General features: G+C 31.0%; 1 protein-coding gene across 6 annotated transcripts; it reads left to right on the top strand.

Moving 5' to 3' along the window:
* The first annotated feature begins 376 nt into the window (after window positions 1-376).
* LOC139489669 (ubiquitin-conjugating enzyme E2-17 kDa) lies at window positions 377-15155 on the top strand. Of its 6 annotated transcripts, none has more exons than XR_011656215.1 (7): window positions 377-518; window positions 3132-3195; window positions 3957-3988; window positions 4574-4651; window positions 9082-9187; window positions 12933-14128; window positions 14196-15155. XR_011656215.1 is itself a non-coding variant. In XM_071276321.1 (6 exons), exons 1-6 carry the CDS (start codon window positions 495-497, stop codon window positions 13890-13892), a joined length of 444 nt encoding a protein of 147 aa, XP_071132422.1. In that variant the 5' UTR covers window positions 377-494; the 3' UTR covers window positions 13893-15155. The 6 variants fall into 6 exon arrangements, 3 of the variants coding, with proteins under 3 accessions (XP_071132422.1, XP_071132424.1, XP_071132423.1); XR_011656214.1 differs by having other exon boundaries at window positions 13753-14128; XR_011656216.1 differs by having other exon boundaries at window positions 383-518; window positions 11587-14128.
* Window positions 15156-15366: the final 211 nt, after the last annotated feature.

Consider the following 15366-nt stretch of genomic DNA (forward strand, 5'->3'; position numbering starts at 1 on the left):
TAGCGATAAGGTGTATTATACTCCCAGCTATGGAGTAGAAAAAGAAAACATCAGTGTTTCGATTTATCCAGCATTTCTTAAACAGCGAATAAACAGAAAATGAACGTACTAATGATATTTTATTTTAACACAAAATTCTATAAAAAAAATATCTTTCCATTCAAGTTAGACTCTAGCAGCAAACCATTCAGTTTTAAAATATATCATTTGAAGCCTAACATATTTTTCCAGTCACAATGAAATCAATTGAAACTAAAAAAAATGTGTTAAGTATAATTGGTTTTACTGTGATCGTCGTTTAGGTTAACATCTGACATGCCTTTTCTGGTGCCTCTTTGGGGAGTTTTTTGAAATTATGTTATTTCATGTGTTCCATAGAATTGTTACTAACGAAGTGGACTGCGCATGTCTTTTCGTTAGTTCCGGATTTGTAAGGAAAGGAAGATCACTTGCTCCTCACTCAAACATTAATCATACACATATTAACACACAAAATGGCTTTAAAACGAATAAATAAGGTACGTATACACAATAATAAATAAACTAAATGTAGTTCTTTAGGAACTGAAACAAAATTTGAACAAATAATAGAAGTATTTTCTTCGAATATTGTCTGGTTTCCGCCATTTATTCAAGTTCACGAGCAAGGCAAGTTTTTCCTTCTTATTGTTAATCAAATGTAACATATTTTGTTTTTATTCAAAGGATTAAATAAGTATACATCTAAATGTATTTGTGTTAAGGTTTGTACAAAAAGGTCTGCGCAGTCAAAATATTACAGTTATTAATAGTGAGCACCAGATAAACCAGGGGGACATAACCGGTAATTTGGAAGGTCCTGCAAGGTTTTGAAGTAAGGATTATTGGACCAAATTTATGTAGTTAGGATTCCGTATATTTAACTTACACATTTTTCTGGCTATTGGTATTCCTGACCTTTAGGAAGAAGTATTTACTGAAATTTTGATATAATTTCCAGGAGACATGTACAATGTAATCTGAAAGTAAGGAAGTGGATCATCAACAGGTTTCAATCATTTGTTTATAAATATTCTCCCATATTTGGTAGCATAAATACAGAAACATGATATTAACTCACAATTAGAGGGTCTAGCATAACAATCATTACAAAATGTACACTGTATAAAACATAGCTTAAGTTTAATAAAGTATGATTATATACACATGTAGCAGCACTATATTAAAATGATGGTGCCTTGATGTCACAACTTGTTGGTTTGTTTTTACATATTCATTACTGCATGTAGATGTTTTCTGTATAATTAATACATCTATAAGTGTTGACACAATTTTAGCAAGAGTTGTTTCCCTTTTGTTATGTTGGTGGTCCTCATGCACACATTCCAGAGGCACCTCATGGGGGTGACAAGTTATCACATAATTACATTTTTGTTGCCAATATAACCGCATAATCATTAATGATTTTTTTGAACAAGATTATCAAATAATCAATAAACAGTCCTAGAATATCAAATAATAATGAAATATTTGGTCTGGTAATAAAATACAAGTAATCGCTATAAAAAGGCAAAGTAATCACATAATCAAAAAACATATGAGGAGGCTCATTCCTTCATAAACACTTTTTATAATCAAAATACAGTATCCAGAGTTAAATTAGAATATTTGGTCAGGATGTACATGATGATTTGTGTAAAATTGATCCCTCTAACATGTTTAACCTGCCACATTATTCATGTATGTGTCTGTCCCAAGTCAGGAGCCTGTAATTCTGTGGTTGTCGTTTGTTTATGTTTTACATATTTGTTTTTCATTCATTTTTTTTTTATATAAATAAGGCCGTTAGTTTTCTTGTTTGAATTGCTTTACCTTTTCATATCGGGGCCTTTTATAGCTGACTATGCGGTATGAGCTTTGCTCATTGTTTAAGGCTGTGCGGTGACCTATAGTTGTTAATGTCTGTGTCATTTTGGTCTCTTGGGGACAGTTGTCTCATTGGCAATCATACCACATCTATTTTATATAAGTCTACACCAAGAGCATGCAACATAGGCAATGCTTTGTAGTGCACTAACACCATTTAGGTTTTAATGTATACCAATCAATGTTGCCTTACAATTAGTTGATATTAAAGTTAATGTCTTTGCTAATATTTAATGTCAGTCTTAGCAGTTACCAGATCAAGTAACTGCATTTCCAGTAGCCAGACTGACCCTAGTTTGTGCCCCCTGACCATAACTTTTTTATGACACTGGCAATTTTTTGTTTTTAAATCTGGAATTTCTGCGTATTCCGTCGTTTGATTTGCATTTTATTGTATTTAATACGCTCTCAGGTGTGGAGGACCATTATCACCTTTAGAGCACAATGGCCAACGCCAGTGCGAGTTCAGTACTTGCAATCAAAATTGGGAAATGTCAGTACTTGGAGGCTAAAAACCTACGGAAATGTTTGTCCACATTCCTTGTTTCTATATATTGCATAGAAAACATAGTCATTGTAAAAGATCATAGTTCTTTTATTAACATTGATTCACTTATGACCACTAGGGCTTTTCTTATTGATGATCTGCACCTATTAGGCCCTACCAGGTTAAATTTATTCAGAATGGTCCACTGCATCTTTAGTGAAAGTATGAAAAAAGTTTTAATTGTGAAATGTGATTTTTGTCATGACATCAGCCAAAAAATGGATAAAAAGTATGGGAAAATCATTTAAATTGGCGTACTTTCTAATAGCTGTAGCAAAGAAAGAAATGCACCACCATAAGACTTGTTTCTTGAAACACAAAGTGATAACATACATATTTTCCTCTGAAATAGGTTATTTTTCATTAAACTATTTTACTAAAGTAATCGAAATGTAATTGAAAAGTAATCGATGATTACATCCAAATTTTTGCTGTAATCGATTAAATTACGATAACATGTAATCGAAAATGTCTTCGATTACATATTACTGTCGATTACTTGAAAAAATGTAATCAATTACAATCGATTACGATTACAGATTATGATTACCCCATCCCTGGACTTTCTTCATGAATTACTTAGTCATATACATTTTGTAAACCCAAAAGCCAGGATAAGAAAAATATAGTATAATTCTTGATATTTCTAGCTCCCCTGACATTATTATTTCTTTTTCAGGAATTACAAGATTTAGGCAGAGACCCACCAGCACAATGCTCAGCAGGTCCAGTAGGGGATGATTGTAAGTATATAGCTACATGTACATGTCACCAAGAGCCATTCAAAGGATCAAATTTATTGTATCAAACTAATGTACAAGTTTAGTCATATATATATATGATCTGCATAAAATGACTGGAAGGCACAATTTTATATGTTTTTGTAGTTAAAGGTTTTCATGTTGATAGACTTTACAGTAAATGTAGATCATTTGATGTTGATACAATTTGTGGTCTAAATATATAATGTATTTATCTAACTTTAAAACTTCTATCAGAGGAACATTTGTGTGTCGATTTGATAAAATGAAAACATAAAAACTTACCCAAGGGAAGTAAGATGTACATGGTTATGTTCTTTATGAATGAGACGTCTAAATACAAACATTCAGCCATTCATGAAAAAATAATTTTAACATGGGGAAAAGTAGGAGTATGGTATAAAATTCAATCATAACAAAGGAACATCTTAGAGCATGTATTGCTGCTCATCATATGAACATCATTGTGGATTTTTTTCCAATAGTTCTGGCTGAATTCTTTTGAATAATATGTTGATCAGGAAAAAACTTAAATGGTATAATTTCTTTGTGACATGTCTATTAAGGCTAAAGGCTTGTTATCATGTACATTTATATTGAAATTTGTTAAAAAGAAAAATCTAAACAGAAAAGAATGTATCTTAGTCTTTAATGTTTGCAAAGGTAATTAATAATTATTGACATTGAATTATGCTTTTATTCTAATCTATGTTTCATAATGATTTTGATTAATTTATTTTCAGTATTTCATTGGCAAGCCACAATAATGGGTCCAGTAAGTATCTTTTTGATATCAATTACTTACTTACACTTACATGTACTTTTGTTTAAAGAAAATTGCTTAAATTATATGGTAGTGACTTGAATTGTAGGCTCCAACACATATCTCTCTCCCTCCCCCTCCCCACAAAAAAAAGAAAAAAAAGAAAAGAAAAGGTGTGATGATAAAGCATTTTCTTTTGCACATTCAAAAATCATCTGGATCTAGATATCCTATCTATACATAGCTGGGTATGAACAAGTGTCACTGCATCTGCAAACATCGGTTAAAAGTTCAAACTCAAAAATAATCAGACAACAGCTTTAAAAACTTCATGATATAAGATTGATGGAAAAAAAAAACATAAAAAAATCCTTATCTATTGACCTTTTTTTGGCAGGCAGGAAACAGTACACATCTTTTATTTTGCCCAATGGACCAACAAATGGTCTTGTCTACACTGTTATGAATTTGATTCTATTATATATAGCTACAATCATGCTTTTTAAGAAACTGACAAATATATTGTTCAATTGAGGTTTATATTTAAAAATAACTTTAATGAATTGATGATACATGTTTTAATTTTGTATTTTTCAGCCTGACAGTCCGTATCAAGGAGGAGTATTTTTCCTTACAATACACTTCCCCACAGACTACCCATTCAAGCCTCCAAAGGTAAGAACAGACCACTTGTTTTTTCCCCTATTTTTGGTCAAGGTAGTTTTTAATGAAGCTGAAGTCCAATCAGCTTGAAACTTAGTACACATTTTCTCTATGAAATGATCTTCCTAATTTTAATGCCAAATTATAGTTGTTTCACGGTCCACTAAACACATAGTGCTATTGGGGCATCCATGTATTATGGACACATTCTTGTTTTCAACAATCACAATAATGAAATGTTTAAGTCTTGTCTGAAGGACTAAATATACTGTTTCTGTCATCAGTATTCCCTTGCTGTTGCGGAGGGGGCACTAAGTTTTACCCTATTCCGTCTGTATGTCCCAAAGTAGATTTTTAGTTTATAACTTTAGTTTGACTTAACCAATTGTTATGAAACTTATACACCACGCTCACTACCACAAAACACATAATTTCCAATTTGATATTTGGTGGTTTCACTTTTACTGTTCTAGAGTTGTACCTCTTTATAAATGGAAATTTGCTGAATCGTTTAGGTTCTCTAACTTAAGTTTTCCTCAACTAAATGGTAAGAAACATATACACAATTCTTATTATCATAAAACTCAGATCAAGTACAAGCGTCACTTTACAGTTTTTGAGTTTTATCCAATTACCTAAAACATTATATATATATATACAAGCTGGGGCATCATCTTTGTCCCATGGACACATTCCCCATTGATGGTCCATTGATTTTGAAATTTTTACATATTTATTTGATATACAGTTGGCACATCTCTTTTATATGGAGATTTTCTGTACCAACAAATTATGACACCTGTTTCAGTGCTCTAGCTAGAAATCAAAAGGGGCAGGGTGCCAGTGGAGGGCAGGGCACTTTTTATGATAAGAAAAGGCACTGCTCATTTTTTTGTCTACGTTTCTGTGTGTATCACGAGTTAACGAATCTCTTTTTTTTTTTTTTTTTTTACTGTATATGTTGGCTTTTTTGAAATAAAGATGCTTTTCAACTATAGTCTTTATTTCATTGTTTGTGTAGTTATGAATGATATGGTACATCTTCATCAACATATTATGTTTTTACAGTTTAACTTCACTCTACCCATTATTAAAGAATATGAGGTTGTTTTTTTTTTTATATATAGGAATTTTAGCTTTTAATGCATCATATGATTTGAAATATATGGAAGTTTTTAACGACTTTGACTGGCTATACAGCCCTTACCCGGTCTGACCTGAAACTGAGAGCATTACTAATTTAGCAATGTTTAGAACATGGATTGCTAAAAGTATAATTATCAAGTAGAAATTGCAATATATATTTTTTAATATGTTCAAAGACAGTTAATATCTTTAAGGTAACATTATTATGTTATTATATATTCAATTGGTGATTTATTCCTTTTTTTGATACTAGATAATATTTTAAGAGCACAAATTTGTAATAAGCTAAAACAGGGGAAGTAACTCCAAAATCAATTTCCACCACGTTTGGGTTAATTAAAAACTGTGCTTGTCGCTAACAAGTTGAGATGGAAGGCATTTCTGTAAAGGCATAGTTTTATTTTGATGACTTTTAAAAATTCAATTCTAAAGTCATGAAAGTCTTCACTTATATACGCTCTTCCATTGTGACTTGGAGATCGAAAAATACCGACCCAAGCTAAACACACTCGCTGACACATTCATCAAAAGTATGACAAAAAGATACATTGTCCTAATTAAATTACCTAGTTATTAACACCTTTGAAGTCTTTATCATTGTAATTGAGTGTAAGGCCACACCAATTTAATTTCTTGTTCTACGGATTTTTGGACTCCAAAATTTGGGGCGAGCGAGCGATTTGAAAATTTTAATAAAAAAATATTTAATTTGCAAATTTTTGAGGCGAAGCTTGAAAAGTAAAGGCGAGCGATTATAATTTTTTTTTGTAAACATAAAATAGTAGGTTTTGACAATATTAAAACTTGATTTATCAATGTTTATCACTTGTACTTTGACATTTCTTTAATATCTGATGTATTTTTTCCCTGTTCACCAAGATATAATTAAATCTGGTCTATGTACAATTGATGTATGTGTGACTGACAACGAGACAATAATTTTCTCCATCCAAGACATAATCAGTTTGGGGACAAACCCCTTTAAGTTATAAATATCCCTTTTACATGTTTTATGAGGGATCAATATAGTTAAAATATATTTGTTTGTACAAAAGGGCTCATATTTTCTCAAAGAACTATATCATTGTATATACATGTATCTATCTAGTATTAAATGGTCAAAACATGTCCAAGAATTTTGCTCGAGGAATTTTGTAATATTTCTGGACTTTAACCATGTTAAATTAACACATTTACTTTAACAGTTTAATATTATTCAAAATAAGTGGACCCCTCTTTTAGAAAAAAGTTGTTTAAAATATGATGTTACTCTCCTCTTTTTGAGTAAGTTTTCAAAGGTTTTGTATAGAAGAACTAAAGTACAAATCCTTGGTATTTCTATTTTCTTTTCTACATCAGTATAATGACCCCTTTTCTGAGGGAGGGTTGTTCTCAACCTGATAATAACAAACACAGGTCAAAGTACAGCCTTTTACACAGGGCTTTGATACAGACCAAACAGCAAGCTATAAAGGACCCCAAAATTATTAGCGTACACAATTCGAACAGGAAAACAAACGATCTAATTTATATATCCAAACGGGAAAATACCAATGAACAACATCAACAAACGATAACTGCCGAACGACAGGCCCCTGAATCAATCAGGACAGATGCATAAACATGCAGCGGCTATGAATAGTTTTGTTTCGCCAGCATACAATATAATTGCAGTTGAAGGCAAATCCTTCAGAAGTTCTCTGTACTTTATTCTAACAACGAAGATTTTTTGATAGGGAATATAAGTAAGGGGGAAAAAACCAATTTTTTGTTCTTTACAGGATTCCCGCTGTTATAAATCTATTTCGGAGCACTCCCTATTTGATAATTAGGTTTCATGCTGAAAAAAATATTCTCACAGATATTTACACAGTGTGGTGGGGTGCTTTTATGTTTAAAATCGTTATATATACAGGTTAGACTGTGATTTTAGGGAAAACGGTAGTATTTAATTTTCCCAGCATTAGGTTGGCCTTTTGTGTACCCAAGGCAGGTGAAGGAAGTCAAATTAGGAGCGCTGTGATTGGATGTAAGGGTACAATATATTTTTTATTTATCTATGAATAACTGCAGTGTGTATATTTACAATATAAATTTTAAAACCTATTGAAATATTTTCTAGAGAATTATTCGAAAAGACTTGCAAAATTTTATAAATTTGGTGCAAAATGACGGTGGGCATGGATAACATAAACAAACTCCGTTGGAAGTTGGTCATGATACTATTTGGCTTTAATTTTTAAAACAGAATAATAAAGTACTAACACAACATATAACTGTTTTATCCAGGTTTTTATCTTAAAAAGTGGTAAATTTAGAAAATGTTAACATTGTCGCCTATGGCAGAATAAATAGTACCGTTTTCCCTATAAAAACAAATGTTGATATCTTTTTATAATATTTACAAAAAAAAAAATGGTGCGGGAAATGGACATGATTACATTTCCGGATGCGGGAAGCGGGAATATAAAAAAAATAAAAAAATTCTGTTTTGAAAAAAATAGGTGCGGGCGGGTCCGTCGAACAAGGAATCAAATTGGTGTGGCCTAATGACATGATTAACCTGGGGGCAATCACACAGGTGTCATATATGTAATTAACTTGGAGATCAGAAATGATGAAACAAAATTTTACCAAAACGGCACAAGATAATTTTGGAAAAAGACGTCGGGGCAGAAGGGCGCGGATGAAGGCACCCAGGGCGCGGCTGATGGCACCCAGGGCGCGGCGCCCTTCCATTTTGGGCTAGCGAGACCACTGCTGTTTCTTGGAACTCACCAAATTGAAAACCCACTGGCCAGTTTTTATCTAAAATTTTGAACTTCTTATTCATATTCTTTTGTATGTAATAAACATTTTAAGAAGCTTCATTCTAGGTTTACTTATATATTTGATTAAAGCTATTCAGAAATTATCTGTGTTTTCCTTTTCTCTTTGACAGTTTTTGTGTATTACTTTTTTCAGTGGCTTCTCATTCAGTAGAAAAGAAATTTGTGCAGAGCCTTCAGGGCAAAGTTTGATCACAAGATTATTACATCTGTGACATTCCATAAATAAAAAAAAGCTATTGGAGACATTGAGACTGATTATTGGAAGAATTTGCTGTCTTTTGAGAGTCTTGGCCCTTTGGAATTGCTGCTTAAACAATTATATTATTCACATATATAAACTAAAAGCAGTCTCAAAATCACAGCAAATATCAAAATTAATGTTAGCAGTACATTTATTTGTTGTTCATTTGGGAAATCTTTTGATACTTGTATTTTAAATTGTTTTGTATATATTGTCCATTTCAGGTTTCATTCACAACTAAGATATATCACCCAAATATAAACAGTAATGGTAGCATATGTCTTGATATATTACGTTCACAATGGTCTCCCGCTTTAACCATATCTAAAGGTAATGTATCTTTCTCATCGTTAGGACTATTCCATTTAAATCAATAGGGACAGGTTAGAAGAAGATTTATCTTTTGGACATGGGTGTATGGGGCAATTAAGATTGTTTGTTCATTTACTAAATGACTTAAAGTATGTTGGTTGTTGGAGATTTTGACGTCTCCTTTGACATGTCCACATTCATTTTAATGGAAAAGCCCTTTCAGAAGACCAGCTACTCCATTGAACATTCATTTTAGCACAGTAAAATTGAACACACCTGTGGCATTTAAATGTATGTACCATGGGTAAGGCATGTTATACAATACAATTTCCCAAAAGATATTAACACTGGAAGTGTATTTTTGTCGGAATTGACTTACAGGAAAATAATATCATTTTGGCAATGCATTTGGTTTATGCTGACTGAGCTCACATGATCCTTACTAAGCATATGTAAAGCTGAACTCTGAAAGAATTGTGTCCTTTATGACAGTATGAAAACAAAGTTAAACATAAAGAAACAAAAGGCATGATCTTGAAGTTAATGAATCATCTTCAAGTTTCTATACCATGTACATGTATCTATCTTTTAATTGTCATGTGCACAAGTAAAGCAAAGATGTGAGTTAATTTTAGTTTTTTACTGAGGCTTTAAAAAGATTTTCCATTAACAACAAGTATTCTACAAGAAACATGATCATGAGTCCAGGTTCAACCATCATTCTTACAAAGACAACAAAAAAAACTACAAAAATATTTGAACATACACCTTATGGCTTAAGCATGGAAGATATGTTCTTCTTTATCCCCACAGCATGTTTCAGTTGAACTACGAACATTTTATATTTTTTGTTTGTTTTACCTAAATTTTACTGTTGTTTTGTGTTTGTATATCCTATAAGATGTGAATATTTGAACAGTGAAGTGATAAGATTAAATATGTATTTCTTTAATATTTGAGTTACTGTTAAGGGTATATGATACAGAAGATATCTCATAACAACATTTTCCTTGAAATTTCGACAAATATTCAATATTAAATGCACTCTGTTTGAAGCTCTCCAAATATGCAAAGAAAAATAAACAACCAGTTTTAAGATGTCAATATACTTTTTGTTAATTAATGATGTCCATTTATCGCAACATTTTAATTGAAAAACTGATTATTTTTCTGGCACATCTACTGTATTGTATGTCCTTGTGCAAATTTTACTCTACTGCAAACACTGACAAACAACACTTGTGACTTTATAGATATCTGGATAAGAATTATAATTGCACATTTAATACACATTGATTGTAATTTAAAACATATCAACTGATTGATTCCTATGCACCTCAGACCAGCTTTAGTATGTTTTGTATTACCTGTAATCCTTACAACTTTTTCTTATGCAAAGTTAACAAATTCATTTTGTTTTGCGTATTAAATTTGTTTAAAATTACAGAATGCAAAAATTGTATAAGAATGAACGGATTCCTGGTAGGTTGTGTTCTTGTTATTATTTTGTAGGATCATAAAAATCATGTTCAATCATATGAGACAGGTATGGAGGTGTCATCTTGTTGTCTGATATTCCTGGAATTTTAACAAAGTGGTAATAAAATGATTGGGATTATACTCCTGTCTGTTACCTGGGTACCCAACAGAAAAATCCAGTCTAGCAAGCGCTCATTCATATCATTATTTATAGATTCATTTGATGATTTTGTTAAACATGAAAGCGTCTGTCACTCTGTGAGGTGTGAACTTAAGGTAACAAGATCAAAGAAAAAGGTGTGAGAAAACCTATTGTAGCCAGAAAGACGGCACAATTTAATGTATTTTATTTTTTAATACAAGCTGGCTTAAATTTGATATGTGCTAATATATATAGGCTTGCTTAAAGTTTATAAAATCTAATATATAGACTACAATACAGTGTTTTGCTTACAATAACAAATATAACTGCAAAATTATGCAATTTGCTTCAGTACGACTTTGAAATATCCACTTTCATGACTTTAGAAGCAAATGAAAACAAGTGAAATTTATAGGTTTGTGGTTGTCACTATGTGTATTGAAGTTCAGTATTGTCTGTAATGTCACTCTCAATGTGATTAATGAAATATATCTTGAATTATTAATTTGGCCAAAAATTAGATTACTTGTTACTGTTAATGTAAGATTTATTCAGGAGTTCAGGATACTCTGAGATTTTCCTATTCACATTGCATCATCCAGTCTGCATTTTGATTTAAATGAATCCCTAATATTTTAATTTTACAAGACTTTGATATCTAGATATCCTAGGTTAAATTTGCCCCCCCCCCCTTTTTTAAAGCTTTTTCACACCGAAAAAAGTACTTATGTAGGAAGTGATATAAAAATTAAGTTGACATCAGAACAGAATTATTACTTTTTCTTGTGTGTTTCAGTCCTTCTGTCTATCTGTTCATTACTAACAGATCCCAACCCAGATGACCCACTTGTACCAGATATAGCTAGAATTTATAAAACTGATAAATCGAAGTATGCAGATACAGCTAAAGAATGGACAAGGAAATATGCTCAATGATTCTACAAACTGCACACATTTGATGGTGTACTGAACATGTTAAAATATTGGACAAATATATTTGAATGTCTATTTACCGAAACTGAGTAATTTTTGTGCTGAATTGTACAATTTTTTTATACAAGGAAAAATTAAAATACAAAAAATTTTCCTTGATGAGGCATGATTCAACTTTTTATTCATGGACCATCATGCATCCTCATTTCAATACACCTTATTGCTATTTGGAAATCAGTCCCGATTCAACTTTTTGGATGTCATACAACACCCACTTTTCCATTGTGGTGTCAGATACTTGCTAATACATTGTATGACATCAAAATTTTTTGGAAACATTTGTGATGTACAGTAATAGCGGACAAATAGTGATAAGGTGTATTAATTTTTAGTTGCATTTCGTTCCAGACTTAACTTTTGTTTTTATCCAAGCCCAAAAAAAATAAATTTTTTCAATGTTTTATGTTGACAAATCTGGTTTCTTTGATTTCAGGATTTTTCATGCAAATGTATGCAGCTGTAGTTACATAAAATAATTTCCAATTTCATCACCTTGTCCAGTTTTGCTGTCTATATTCCGAGTAATCTGAAACCATAGCTTTCAATGAAATATTTTTCAGAATGCCCAGGGCTGCAAAACTTTTCTTTTTTCATGTTCTAATAGCGTTCATTTTTGCATCATTTTAGAATTAAGTTTGCATGGTTGTTGTGATCTGCAGAATTGAAAATCTATATGTTCCAAAAACAAGGCTTTTTACATCCTTTAGATATAAACCTTCTCACATATATAGAGATTTAATGAGGTTATGCTGCAGTATTGTTTTCATATTTAAAACATTTCCTTCCGTTCATTTAAATGAGATCATTTATGACTTGTCTGCATGTTTTATTTTGATATGATGAATGGAAGGAACTGTTCTTACTACTGTGGATTCATTATTATTCTTTGAATTCCAAGTTTCATTGGTACAGATGAACCAGGAATTTAAATGTTCAATGACATACAAATTTCTATGAAGTTGTATCCAGACTTTGGCAAAACCACAATCCAGGAAAATTGGTACCCATGATAATAAATTAATCCATAGTATATTTAAATGTATAGCACCTATATGTCTTCAGAAAGCAGTTGTACAAACAAACCGTAACTATTTGATGTTACAACTGGAAATCTTTTCTGGATAACTTAAATTCTTCATATATTTTCAGTTCTTCTCTCTATATGTTCTCTACTTTGTGATCCAAACCCAGACGACCCATTAGTTCCAGACATAGCCAGATTGTTTAAGACCGATCGTAAAAAATACAGTGATACTGCAAAAGAGTGGACCAGGAAATTCGCTATGTGATTCAAAACTTTCCATGGATAATTAACTGACAGTTTTTTTTATACAATATTATGATATAAAATAGATTTGAAAATATATGAAGAATTTATTTGGGAAGTAAATGAAAATGCACAATGACTGATAAGTTAATATGCACTAACAAACTTTTGACCAGTCATTGATTGTTTTGTACAAGTACATATTTAAAGATGCTCCCTAATGAATTGAATTGTATGTACATATTTATTATATATTTATCATTTCTGAAATGCGAATTATAGCTTGTCGTCATCATTAAATATGTACTTCAGTTCATTTGCTCCCAATTTTTGTAGTAACAACTTAGCTTCTAAAAATATTATTGAACCGTTGGAAATTTTGGTTAAGAACGTAAAATGATGTGATAATTTATGCAAGTCTGTGGTTTGTCTAATAATAATACCTCACAAAGTGTGATATGTTTTTTTACAAAGAAAGTACTTCTCGGTAATGAAATAGTATTTTTAGAAGTGAAATTTCATATAAGTCTATATATGTTTCCCTTCGTTTTTTGCATGTCCAGTCAGTCATATGTGTACATGTACAGTAGTTGTTTCACATTTTACACAATTTATATATGTTGAAATTTTGTAATCTTTATTTTCATGCTATCATTATAATTGTTTAGTGGAAGTTAAGGATTATTTTGACTATTTTTTCAGTGCTTCTGTCCATATGCTCGCTCTTAAATGACCCAAACCCAGACGATCCTTTAGTACCAGATATTGCCAGAACGTATAAGACAGACAGACCCAAGTATAATGAAATAGCTAAAGAATGGACACAGAAATATGCTACGTAAAAATGCTAAATGATAAACATTGTTTTGTGGTACGATAAATGACAAAAGCGAATTTATTGAAAATCTTGTACAAGTGCTAGATACTAAAATAGTGCAGGAAGACTTTTTTCCATTTTTATTGACATGTTTTGTTTTTTAGTCCATTTGTAAGAAGTTCTTACAACAAATACAATATTGTAAATTTTACCCATTAGATATTGTCAACATTCAAACTGTTATTCTTTTTTCAGATTTTCGTACACAAATTATTCGCTGCCAGACCTTTTTATTTTCTGTTGGTAAAGAGAGTTATTCTTTTTTCAGATTTTCGTACACAAATTATTCTCTGCCAGACCTTTTTATTTTCTGTTGGTAAAGAGAGTTAATGATTAAAAATAAAGCTTATAAAACTTGTGTTAAGTCTTTGGATACATACACATGATTTAGATGTTTTGTGAGGAGCCGTGGTTAATTTAGAATGTACATCATTGTTACCATTGCAAATGTTCAAGTTCATTATAAGTTTATTTAAATCAAACAAGTTTTATAAATGCAAAACAATTATATGTTCTAGTAAATAATAAAATTTGAGTTTTTCCACCATCTTTAAAGTGTTATTGAATTCTACATCAATTTCCTCTCATTCATAAGCTATTGCCTGTTTGACTTCAAGCAATAAAAAGAAATCAAACATGCTTATGGTATTGATTACAATTATTTTTGTCAGTTCACTAGAAAAGAACATAGAAAATCTTTAGAACAAATTATTTTACTGTGCTGCTTTTTCAAATTTTCATCCCCTGTAAAAGAAGATAACATTTAAATAAAAACATTAATGGGTACTGTATGCATAGGGTTCAAAAAAAATATCTTCTTTTCTCTGTTAACTATGAAAAAATGTAATCAATAAATATCATACAGGTCTATATAGCTAGCTTTTACAATACCACAGAATTTAGGAACATATTTCATATTTAGGATGATCAAATTTATGTTGTTATTAAACTTGTTATATCTCTATATTTGTAAAATGTGTTGACAATTTATGTAAATCATACAAACCTTGCAGAAATAAAGCAAACAGAAAAATATATCTACAGTTAGGATTTTCAAATTAGTACTTTTCTTTGAAAAATGTATGGTTAGTTTTGTATAATTTAAATCTGCTTAATAATTGATGCAATATTTCACCCTAAAGTTCTCCAGGTTTATGTAAAACTATGTACATTTCAGTGGTTGCAAACATTGTCACCAGTCATGTTTGAATAAATATCTTAATTCATATTTTGTCTTGATTATTTTAGTATTTACATGTGGAATATGGTATAAAAAAAAACCAGAAATGATTAATTGGTTGTTTCTGTTTAGAGAATAAATGGCTAACCAAGATGGTAAATAACTATGGTAAAAACTAAATGTTATCTTAATCTGGGCATTCTTTTTATATTTTTCCTATGTCTGCATACTAAAATTTAAGAAATGAACGATTGGTTCT

Source organism: Mytilus edulis, chromosome 9 (genome assembly GCF_963676685.1).
Source record: "Mytilus edulis chromosome 9, xbMytEdul2.2, whole genome shotgun sequence".
Classification (NCBI taxonomy): domain Eukaryota; kingdom Metazoa; phylum Mollusca; class Bivalvia; order Mytilida; family Mytilidae; genus Mytilus; species Mytilus edulis.